The 12,338-nt window shown below is 44.3% G+C and overlaps 1 protein-coding gene across 9 annotated transcripts in view; it reads left to right on the top strand.

Moving 5' to 3' along the window:
• RNF213 (ring finger protein 213) overlaps positions 1-12,338 on the top strand; it is a 112,787-nt gene that overhangs the window by 30,505 nt on the left and 69,944 nt on the right. For 8 of the 9 annotated variants that reach the window (XM_079906211.1, XM_079906214.1, XM_079906212.1 and 5 more), the window contains 6 exons: positions 2,346-2,629; positions 3,379-3,635; positions 4,791-4,988; positions 8,634-8,856; positions 9,640-9,695; positions 10,839-10,992. In XM_079906211.1, the coding sequence (XP_079762337.1) occupies positions 2,346-2,629; positions 3,379-3,635; positions 4,791-4,988; positions 8,634-8,856; positions 9,640-9,695; positions 10,839-10,992 (1,172 nt within the window). Of the gene's footprint in view, positions 1-2,345; positions 2,630-3,378; positions 3,636-4,790; positions 4,989-8,633; positions 8,857-9,639; positions 9,696-10,838; positions 10,993-12,338 lie in introns of those variants that run through there. The other variant, XM_079906218.1, reaches the window with a different exon arrangement.

Below are 12,338 nucleotides of genomic sequence, written 5' to 3'. Positions count from 1 at the left end.
ATATTGAGTAGTATGAGCTGTTTATCATTAAGCAGATTTTTAGGTTGTAGAGTAACTCAGAATTGCCAGATTATTTTCAGATGCTTTTTTCTTAATCGTGATATTGTTCTAGTGTTTTTCAATAATTATACTTTGCAAGCTTTTTAAAAAAATGAGTGTTAAAGCTTTTTCCTTATTGTTGCACGGGCACTTAAACTGCCTACTTCTTGGTGTGGGCCGTTCTATTTAGATGCCCTGTTGGTAGGTTGACATTGGAGCTCCCTGGGAGATGGTACCCTGGTGAGTTGGGTTAAATCAGGAGTTTTAAGCAGTAAGGAGGTCAGTCATAGTAACCAATGGAAGGCCTGATGGGAGTGCCAGGGAGGGCCTTTGTTGGCTTCTGAGGGTCTGGAGGTCACTACTTGAGCCCAGGTGGGGAAGTGCCCCAGCCCCTGACATCATCAATGCAGGTGATTTGGGAGGAGTGTCTGGAAGGCACTCTTGTTGATTGAGAGAAGTTTTGTGCTTTGTTTTATTTGGTGTGGTGGTGGTTTATCTTAAATAAATGTAGTTTTCATCAGTCCCAATAAACAGAGAGAGATGACTTCCCTCCCCTCTCCCTCCTTCTAAGCCTCCTGTGGGTGCTCTCATTGGTAGAACCCACTGTGGCAAGGCGGGCAGAATGGAGGTTCTGGGCTCCAGCCCTGTGACATGGGGGAGACCCAGACGGCAGATATGTGTGCTGGTGGCAGAAACAGCCATCACGAGCACTCTGTCCCTTCCAGTGCCTTTTTCCTTGTGCTGTGTTTTGCCTGAAACTGATTCTGCTGTGTCTGCATTCCTTGCCTACCCTCTTAGCCTCTCTGCTTTTGTCCCAACTCTTGCTGTTTGCTCTCAAGTTCAACTCTTGCAGCCCCGTCTCTGTTGCGCTGGACTGTTGTTGGTTTGTTTTTTTTTTTTCTTTCCATTCAATGTGGTCATTTTTTTTTTTTTTCTTTTGTCCGTGCCGCATGGCTTGCTGGATCTTAGTTCCCAGACTGGTAATCGAACCTGTGCCCCGTGCAGTGGAAACGCGGAGTCCTAACCACTGGACCACCAGGGAATTCCCAATCTAATCATCTTTAATGGGTGAATTTAGCCCATTGGCATGAATTGAGACTGTCAGTGGAAGACTCAACTTTTGACAAATAATCATGTCTTTTCTCTCTACCTTGTTTCCTTGTTCTTTTTTGTACTTTTTCTAACTTTTGGATTTTCTTTCTCTTTTCTCTGGGGGTTTGGAACTTAAATATTTTATTTCTGCTAGTAGATTCTTCAAGGCCAAGACCATTAATGGCCCTCCCTGTCCCACCGTCCTGGCGTCGAGGGTATCCCATGCCCAGGACATTGATTGGTACTCCCTTCACCTCCACAGCACTGGCCATTCCAGGCCAGCAGCTCTCACTCACCTTTTGTCTGGAAGAGCATTTTTATAAAACCGAGAGAGAGCCATTGTGTCCCACACCATATGGAGCAGGAAAAGCTTCCACAGGAGGTGATGCCTGAGGTCAGATCCAAACAGTGATTCCAAGTTATCGCTGGGCAGGGCCAGGATGGGGCAGGGATGGCTGAGTGGGGACTTCCAGCAAAGAGCAGACTGCACAGTGAGGAAAAGGAGACCTGTTCAGAGGCTGGACTTCCTGATTTTCATGGCTGTTTTTATGTACTTGTGTTGCCTCTGGTGCCTTACTGACCTCTTTGCCTTCTAATTATTTGACAATTGATTTTCCTGGGTTTTCTAGGTCTGTACTCATATCATTTCAGCTGGTTATAAGAGCAGCCATGGGTTCAGCCCTTGCCCCATGTCAAGGGCTGTTTTGTCTGCCATGTGACCTGTACCGTCCTTCATGGAGTGGGCACCATGGTTCCCAGGACAGAGGAAATGGGCACTTGCACCAAGTAACATACCAAAATGGTGCACAAGTGCTAGTGAGGGATGCAGTTTCAGTACGAAATTTTTGACCCCTGTGTGGTCATTTTCTAAGGAACTCATGTACCAATTGTGCTGAACCATCTAGTTCGACAAAGACATGTTTCAAGTATTTTCAGGGCAGCTGAATCGTGTGCCTCACTCAATTCACTGTAGGGTGTCCAGGTTATTTGTCCTAAACAGCCATGCTCCACCCAGGGGCCAGGCCCCCTGTTGTTTATCTGTGGATGGGTACCTGGATGGAGCAAGTGTTGGCTGCCTTCCATTTACCACGTTCTGTGACGTTCCTGTCTTTCTTCATCCTATTTCTTCTGGTCAAGATCAGCCTTCCAGGGTGGAGTGTCCAGGTCTAGTGGTTTTGATGCTCCTAAGTATAACATTGTTCTTTTAATCTTAGACTGGCACCAGTACGATGATATAATTTGTAGGAGGCCCCTTGGGAATTTCCAGAGATTGGTGGATTATCTAACAGATCGTAGAAGGAAAGACTTGGTGAAAGGGAAGCAGATCGCGGCTGCGGTCATGCTGGACCGCATTTTCAGCATCCTTGAGACCTGGAATGCCATCAATTTAAAGAACTTTTTCACCCAGTTCCAGCAGTTTTATTCTGTCATTCGGGTGCCCATGATCTATGAAGGAGAAGAACAGCTGTGGAGCACTCTGCAGTACGAAGAGAAGGAGGTACCAGGTCTCAGGGGTGTCAGCAACAGCTCCCTTCTCTTCCTCCTGGGCACTCAGCATCACTCCACCTCCTAGTGGCCAGATGACCCCTAGAATCAGTGGACCAGGTGGATGGGGGCAGGATATTTCAGTCCCTTTTCTCCTAGTACCACCTCTTGGGAATTCTTTGTTCTCCCCATTTTCTTCCTCCTCCCACCTCCTCACCTGCCCCCCTCACTGGTCCCACCTCCTCACCTGCCCCCCTCCCCCACTGGTCCCATCTCCTCACCTGCCCCCCTCCCCCACTGGTCCCACCTCCTCACCTGCCCCCCTCCCCCACTGGTCCCACCTCCTCACCTGCCCCCCTCCCCCACTGGTCCCGCCCCCTCACCTGCCCTTCCCCTCCACCACAAGAAGGCTGGTGCCCTTCACTGCATCTCCACCTGCTGTGTGGTATGGCTTAGGCATTTCTGAGACAGACCTGGAGCCACACCTGAGATGACCAGTATATCCTTATAAGGCTCAGGAGCCCCCACTTGATAGCGCCTCCATCATGCTGAGGCCTTTGGACGTGCCAGTGGCGGCACCTCCCAAAGACCCAGGGCGAGGGGGATGCTCAGGGTTTAGTGGGGAGGCAGGCAGTGGGTGACCCCTCCACAGAGCCCTCCCTGCCCAACTGATGGGGAAGTAAGCATAGTGATGGGCAGCTCTTGACACCTCTGGTGGGTTCAATGCCGTGGTTCTGTATCTCCCTTTTCTCCTGGGAGCAGGTGAGAAAGCACCTGTGGGAATGTTTGACAAAGAAAATGGCACCATTTCTGGAAATGAGGGCGGACCCTCTGCCTGAAGACTGCCCGGTGAGGAGTAAATTGAGAATGGGCCTGATTGTCCTTTTCTCAGTGGAAAAATTTCACTTTCTCTTACCGGAAAGTGACCTGGGCTCACTCTGTTGCCTCCTTTGCTCGAATGCCAGTTCACCGGATGCCCTTCGCAAGGATCTGATCCACATCCTTGAAACATCTCAGAGGTAGTGTGTGTGTGTGTGTGTGTGTGTGTGTGTGTGTGTGTGTGTGTAAAGATTTTCTAGCTCTCTAATGGTTTTTATCTGATTATAAAAATAAGTGCTTGTCAGAGAATGGATGAAGACATGCAAGGAATAAAAACTAGCCGTAACTTTACTGCTCACTGTTGTCGCGTCAGTGTCTGTCCCGCTGGCCTCTTCTAGCCGATATACCAGTTTTCATCTTATTCACGTTCTCCTGAGTACCCTGCTTTTGAGCAGCTTCAAGGTGTCTCATGACTCAGCCCCACGTGCGTGTATCTTGGGGGGGGGGGGTCATGGTAAGACAACGAAGCCGGACTTGAGGATGTTTGTGGAAGTACTGTGGGTGCCCTCCCCGTGGCCTCTGCAGTTGCCGTGCCCAGTTCACGAGCCAGAGTGTCACTGCGCTGGGCCCGGAGCACTCGTGGTGTGGAGGCCGCGGCCTGTCCTGAAGGCACTCATGTTTCACTGGGTGGAGGTGCCGCCCCAGAACCCTCTGATGGTCCCAAGGTCTTTTTTCTGGAGCTGTTTGAATTGAACTTTAGGGTGATATTGGGCAGCCTTCTCTGAGCAGTCAGTCTTATGGAACACCTGCCTTGTGGTTTTACAAATTTAAAACACCCAGTTAAACCCCGTTCATTTTGAAAGAGAGAAGAAATGCTGGCAAATATACAAGTGTTTCCAGGTCTTAAGAAACATCCGTGTTTTGTGATTGTAGGGAACATGCCGTGTATTATTTATAGGCTCCTTCCTTACATGTAAAAAGTTGCTTTATATGTAGATTTACTGTTGCCAGATGACCTGGGTTCAAGCCCCAGCTCTGGCACAGGGGCCCTTGCATAGATCACATGCATCTCTGAACCTCTGTCTCCTCCACTGTCAAGGAGGATGGAAAGATGCCACCAGGAGTTTGCTCTGGGGCTTCGAAAGGGCCAGTTCAGTGCCTGATGCTTTTTGGGGGTGCCGAGGGGGCCCCTGAGGTTTCTCCCTGATCTGGTCACTCTGTGCTCAGACACCCGGAGTGCTCTTATCTTATGCTCTGTGCGAGGAGCTATCCCTTCGCTGGTGGGTGTCAGACCCCCGGGGCTGGCCTGACACTGGCCGTGCTAGGCTCACATGGGATCTCTGTTCCCTTTCTAGCTGGCGAGCATCCATGGTAAACCTGTGCCAAATGTGCATGGACAGAAAGGTTGACCATTGGGTGTGTGCCCTGCCTGTGCTGCACCACTGCATGGACCTGTCCTCACCAGCCCAGGACTCAGGCGTGCAGCCCGAGGACACCTGGGCAGCCCTTGAAGGCATCTCCTTCTCGGAGTTTCGGGAAAAAAGAGCAGATCAGTAAGTTACAGACCTGCACTTAACATATGTAAATCTTGGAATCATAACTGTGCTTCCAAGATCTCCAGTGGACTTTTAGTACCCACTCATTCCTGCTTTTAGTGATGGAAGTAATGTATCACTTCCTTTTAAATTACTTCTCTAAAGATTTTAGGGGATTTCCCTGGTGGCTCAGTGGTTAAGAATCCGCCTGCCAGTGCAGGGGACACGGGTTCGAACCCTGGTCTGGGAAGATACATGCCTTGGAGCAACTAAGCCCGTGCACCACAACTACTGAGGCTGTGCTCTAGAGCCCATGAGCCACAACTACTGAGCCTGCGTGCTGCAACTACTGAAGACCACGTGCTTAGAGCCCGTGCTCCACAACAAGAGAAGCTACCACAATGAGAAGCCTGCACACTGCAACGAAGAGTAGCCCCCTCTCCCCACAACTAGAGAAAGCCCGTGCACAGCAATGAAGACCCATCGCAGCCAAAAAATAAATTAAATTAAATTTTTTTTTAATTAAATTTTTAAAAAAAAAAGAATTTTAAACAAGCAAGAAATACAAAGAAAAATACAAAAATGGCCTGCAACCCCAGAGCTAATCATTGCTGTTGACACTTTGGCCTGTGTATTTGCAGGGTTTTGTCCAAATGTCGATATGTGGGTGCTTTATATGCTTAAAAATCAACCACAGGGCTTCCCTGGTGGCGCAGTGGTTGAGAGTCCGCCGGCCGATGCAGGGGACACGGGTGCGTGCCCCGGTCCGGGAAGATCCCACATGCTGCGGAGCGGCTGGGCCCGTGAGCCATGGCCGCTGAGCCTGCGCATCCAGAGCCTGTGCTCCGCAACGGAGAGGCCACAACAGTGAGAGGCCTGCGTACTGCAAAAAAAAAAAAAAAAAATCAACCACAAAAGATAGATTATGTATTTTTCTTACAGTTTTATTGAGATATAATTGACCTATAGCACTGTATAAGTTTAAGGTGTACAGCATAATGATTTGACTTACATCACAAAATGATGACCAACGATAAGTTTAGTGAACATCTATTATTACCTCATAGGTGCAAAATTAAAGAAATAGAAAAAAAGTTTCTCCCTTGCGATGAGAACTCTTAGGATTTCCTCTCTGAACAGCTTTCATATATAACACAGAGCAGTGTTCATTATATTTATCATGTTGTACGTTATATCCGTAGCATTTATTTATCTTATGTCTGGAAGTTTGCACCTTTTGTCTGGTTTCATGCAATTCCCTCCTGCCCCGCCTCTATGATAGATTATTGATTCTGTTTTATCCTGTTTTCCAACCTTCTTTTTTTCATTTAACAGTATATTGTGAACGATTTTTTTTGCCAGTAAATATATACCTACTTTTGTAATGACTGCTTAGTGTTGCAAATTTGATTTAGCCGGTTCTCTGTACCTGGACGCTTGGATTATTTCTGCACTTTCGCTTTGTAAGCATGCTTTGATGCACTTCTTTGTAATTTTCCCTGTCCAATTATTTCCTCAAGATAAATTCCTGAAAGTAGAATTTCACAGGTCAGAGGCTTTGCACATTGTAGGTGCACATCTTGAGGTAGTGAAGTACTATTTTGAGGCAAGGAAAGATTTCTTAGAGAAGACACAGAAAGCACAATCCATAAAAGAAAAATGGTAAATCAAATTTAAGTACAAAAGCTAAATAAAAAATACAAATTCAGTACAAAAAAATTAATACTAACACTTATTTCCAAGCACAGATAACATCCCCCATTTACTTTGTTTTTTGTCAAAGAAACTATTCCAAATCTCTCATCTGCCCTCCCTGCCCCTAATCCAATAGGATCTAGCCTATAGGTTTTTAGGGATTGAAATAGTGAGTGAGCTGAATTATTTCTTCTTCACTATTATTGGAACGTTTTGAAATTAAAGCCAAATTAAGATTATTTATATAATTATATATATTTTAAATTGCCCTTCAAGGGGCATTTATCTAGAAGACTGACTATCTAGAAGAAATTTAGCTGGAGAATGACAAACATTAGCATTGGTCTTAAAGATCGTGTCTTTTAGGCAAAAGTGGCCTTTAGTATGTAGTGAAGCTTTATCCATCCATATGTTTCGCGTAGCCTCTGTCGCTTCTGTGTCACTCGGCTGTATTTACTTTCCCATTGTCATCTTTTCGGGTCTCCAGGACAGTGTTACAGAACAGCATAATTTAAAGACCTTCCCCAGACTGGGTTTGCATAGACTGTTTGATCCAGGGCGCTTGCTTATTCACGCATCAACATGCTTAGTTCATAAATTATTGCACCCACAATGGAAAACAGTATCAAAAGTTAAAAAAAAGAACTGCCATAGGATTGCCATAGGATTGCCAGCAGTCCTACTTGTGGGTATGTAACCCAAGGAAATGAAATAAGTATCTCAAAGAGATATCTGTACCCCTGTGTTCATTGCAGCATTGTTCACAATAGGCAAGATGTGGAAGCAACCTACGTGTCCATCAACAAATGAATAAATAAAGCAGTGGTGTGTATATGTGTGTGTGTGTATACATATATATGATGTATATATACTTGTGTATATCATCATATATATGTATATATGACGCAGTATTATTCAGCCACAAAAAAAAGGGAATCCTGCCACTTGCAACACATGGATGGACCTTGAGGGCATTATGCTAAGTGAGATAAGTCAGATAGATAAAGGCAAATACTGTATGATATCACTTATATGTGAAATGTAAAAAAGTCAAACTCAGAAGCAGAGAGTAGAATGGTGATTACCAGGGGCTGGGAGGTGGGGAAAAGGGGAGATGTTGGTCAGAGTACAAACTTCAGTACTCTGAAGAGAAATTAGTTCTGGGGAGCTAATGTACAGCATGGTAACTATAGTTAATAATACTGTATTGTTTACTTATAGTAAGCTAAGAGAGTAGCAACTTTTAAATGTTTTCACCACAAAAAATGTTTTCACCACAGAAAAGAAATGGTAACTATATGACACAATGGGTGTAGCTATCAAGTAATGCTATGGTGGTAATCATTTTGCAATAAGAAAGAGTATCAAATCAACACATTTAACCTTAACCGTAACACAGCGTCATATGCCAGTTGTATCTCAGTAAAGCTGGAAAGTGCTTAATTTTGGGTGGATTCTTTTATTATTATGATAAAATATACCTAACCTACAATTTACCGTTTTAATCATTTTAAGTGTACGGTTCAGTGGCATTAAGTACATTCACATTGTTATGCAACTGTCACCCCCATCCGTCTCCAGAACTTTTCATCTTGTAAAACTGAAACTGTGTCCCCATTAAACAACAACTGTCTACTCCCTCCCTCACTACCAGCCCCTGGCACCCACCACTCTACTGTCTGTCTCTATGAATCTGGCTCCTCTAGGGACCTCACATAAGTGGAATCAGAGTATTTGTCCTTTTGTAAGTGGCTGATTTAACTGAGCATCATGTCCTCAGAGTTCATCCATGTTGCTGAATCCTTAATATATTATTGTTTACTTCTCATTTGATTGAGTTCTTAGCATTTAAATCATTTTTGAAATCAGAACTTTTCAGATCCCTTCTAACATAATTTTAACTAACTTGGTCTGTTTTACTGATCTCACTGTTGCCCTTTTTTTCTGTTCCAATTTTCCCTTATATAGGAAACAATTACTCCAGCTAATGGGAAAGAACAGACATTTGCTAAATGTGGATGAGTATCTGTTCCGATCCTGGTTCAGTTTGCTCCCTCTGAGTAACTTGGTTCATTACATGGAAGACCTCATTGACTACCTGAGTTACTCACCCCCTCGTATCCTGGACTGTCTTCTAGGGACTTGGTACCGGCTTGAAGGACTTGAGGAAATCTCCAACAGAAATTCCCAGGTTTGTTGTCTGGAATCGGCTCTTGAGTCCTTGCTTAGCAAAAGCAGATCAAAACCGAATCAGTCAGAATGTGTGATTCTCCTTTTCTGAAAACCTGACAGGGTAAAGCATTTAGAAAAAAGAGAACCAGGAGGGGTCAATATTTCATAGGGTAAAGGGTTGATTTACTTGAGTTATTCTGTTTCAGTAAATAGAACTCAATAAAACAGTAGCCTTTGGGTATGTGTGATTGTGCAGGGCAGGGCTAGAAGTTATTCTGAGTATTGGTCCACTTCCTAATTGCTCTCTGTCCTTTCCCATTTTGGGGGTGGATAAAATGGTATTATTTTATTTTTAAAAAAATATTTATTTATTTTTGGTTACTTTGGGTCTTAGTTGCGGCATGCAGGATCTTTTGTTGCTGCGTGCGGGCTCTTTGTTGCAGCGCACAGGCTTCTCCCTAGTTGTGGCACGTGAGCTCAGTAGTTGTGGCATGGGCTTAGTTGCCCTGTGGCATGTGGGATCTTAGTTCCCTAACCAGGGATCGAACCTCCATCCCCTGCATTGGAAGGCGGATTCTTAACTACTGGACCACAAGGGAAGTCCCCAAAACAGTATAATTTTAAATCCTGAGTTTTATTTGTAGAAGGTATAAGATTAGTACTTGAGCCCCTTAAAATTTGTTTATAGAAAGAAAATAATTATTATGCTCTATTTATGTTGGATTTTGGGGGGTCTGTTTTAGCAAAGATGGTGGCATCATGATTAAATCCTCTCTTTTTTTTCTTTTCTTCCCCACCCTAGAGTATTAAGAGTACTTTTGAAATGCTGTTGCACCTCCTGGATATGTTTCGGGAAAAGTAAGTAGAAAAGTAAAGTGTAGTCTCTCTCCTCTTGCACACGGTTATCGCCTACTGATTGGCTGTATCCCATATTTGCTGTCATTAATGGAAGGTCATAAATTAATATATATCCCACTTCTTTTTTCTAGGTATTAATGTAATCATGCTACTTTTTAAAAAAGGGAAAAGCATAGAAATCAGCTGCTAAGATTTTGGTTTATTTCCATCTGGTCTTTTTTCCTGTGCATTTTTGTCATTTATTTTTAAGTGATCACCATCATATTACATATTCATGCTTGCATCCTGCATTTCGTCAGCATTTAGTCTTCAAATTTTTTTGACAAGTCAGGGAAGTTGAAAATAAAAATCAAAGTTAGCTTTCCGTAATCATCTGAGATTACTTGCTCCTGCAAATTTGTGTGACCTCTGATACCCAGAAGGCACAGTGTACCGAATGCAGAACAATAGAAATGTACCTGTGGGAGAGAAGGTATTTTCCGAGATACTTGGAGCACTGCCAGGATCACCTCATCTGAATTAGTAGGGTGTTCAGGATGGAGGTGGGGGTGTCAGGTCTTCATTAACATCAAGCACCTGGGGCTTCAGGGACCCCACCTAATTCTGTGTATTACAGAATTGACCCAGGTAATTCCTTTCTCATGCTGCCTTCTAAACCCCACTCTGATCAACTCCCTAACTCTCAGCTCTGGTCATGTGTCAACCAGTAAGCAAGTCCACACAGAGCGGGAAGAGATTTCATGCACAGGATATCCCAGGATATATTCTTCTAGCATTTCTTTCTCTTTCTCCCTCCCTGTATCTTCCTGATTTTTTAAAAAATTTATATGGTATTTGAATCTTTGGTAATATGCATCCCTAAGATTTTTTTCAAACAAAGGAATACACTTGGAAATAGTTTAACTTGCTTTTGTTAAAATAGTTCAGACCATGGAGGCAAACCAAAAGGACTTTGTTTCCTTTTTATCTTAATCCCAAGTTCAAGATAGATGGAAATGTCCTGGATGTTAACCTATATGGGATCAAGTACACGCCTTCCTTGTAGGTGTTTTAAAGGGAAGGAACTCGTCATGGATAAGAGGTACTGTTTTCTCATTCCTCCTAAATTACTTCATTGATTTCTTTCAACTCTTTGTGGGGTAGGATTCTTGAGGAGCCCTTGATACAGTCCTACTTGACTGTGTGCCTGAAACTTCACGAAACTACCTGCAGAATAACAAAAGAATACACGTTTTATGAGATGCCTGCCTTATCTGCTGAGATTGTTTGCAGAATTATTATACTTAAACTTCTAGTGGTAAGTGGAACACGTACACGTAATGTTGTACCCAGGAGAGCTATGGAACCTGAAGCACCCTCAGTTCAAAAAGGAGATAGGCTGGGGCTTCCCTGGTGGCGCAGTGGTTGAGAGTCCTCCTGCCGATGCAGGGGACACGGGTTCGTGCCCCGGTCCGGGAAGATCCCACATGCCGCGGAGCGGCTGGGCCTGTGAGCCACCGCCACTGAGCCTGCGCGTCCGGAGCCTGTGCTCCGCAACGGGAGAGGCCACAACAGTGAGAGGCCCGCGTACCACAAAAAAAAAAAAAAAAAAAAAAAACAAAAAAACAAAAAGGAGATAGGCTAATTCTAGGATTGCTGGAATGACACAGAGTGGCTGATTGTGTCATCAGATATTTGTCAGTACCTACTTGATGCCAGGTTTTGTTCTGTGCATCGAGGCTATTTTGGTGAACTAGGGTCTGCGTGCTTGCTCTCCAGGGCTTGCGTTGGAGGGAAGGAGGCAGTGCAGGATCTCAAGTGTAGAGTATCAGCTGTGACTGGGTTAATTCAAGAGCTCTGCAAGTGGCTGGGACTTCAGGCAAGGACCTCCCCACCTAAATGCATATTCATGCCTAGTCTTTCCCACCTGAGCTTTATTCCTGTTCACTGAAACTCAAATACAGTAGCGAGGTCCACACACCTAAGTGCCCACCTTAGAGCCTTTCCACACAGGCTCCATCGCCCTCATCAAGCTGTAGGGACATCCCAGAGCTCTGCCCCCCTCGCTCCACACCTCCCAGAGGTAACCACTCTCCTGATCTCTACCACCACGGATTAGTTTTGCCCATCTTTGAACTCTTTCCTTTTTGTGTCTGGCTTTCTTCACTTGACGTGACATCTCTGAGTTCCATCCATGACGTTGCTTGTTGTGCGCAGCTTATATTTTCCCATTGTTGTGTGATCTTCACCAGCTTGAGTTTGAGCTTCCACAGGAAGGTGATAGATGATTTCATATTTAGATCGACCAATTATTTGTTAAGCATTTGACACGTCAGAACTGGGACGTTAGTGATATAAAATAATTAAGTATATGTTTTAACTTGTTCCTTTTCGTTTTTCTTCTTTAAAATACCAAGGATACATTTAAAAATAAACATTATTGGTAAGATGATTGCTTTCTCCTGAAGTGGGTATTATTTAAACCATCATAGGCAGGTGCCAACGTCTAGATAAACTGTGTTCAAGAAATTTGAAATTTGTCAGTTACTTAGGGTATATGTCCCTGTAGAAATAACTATCTTAAATGTTGGTTGGGATCTCAGATTAGTGCAATCCACAGTCTGATCCAAATACTCTACCTGTGCCATAAAAGCAGAAAGCTTT

Source organism: Stenella coeruleoalba, assembly GCF_951394435.1.
Source record: "Stenella coeruleoalba genome assembly, chromosome: 19".
Lineage (NCBI taxonomy): Eukaryota > Metazoa > Chordata > Mammalia > Artiodactyla > Delphinidae > Stenella > Stenella coeruleoalba.
This window is presented reverse-complemented; position numbering and strand designations above follow the sequence as displayed.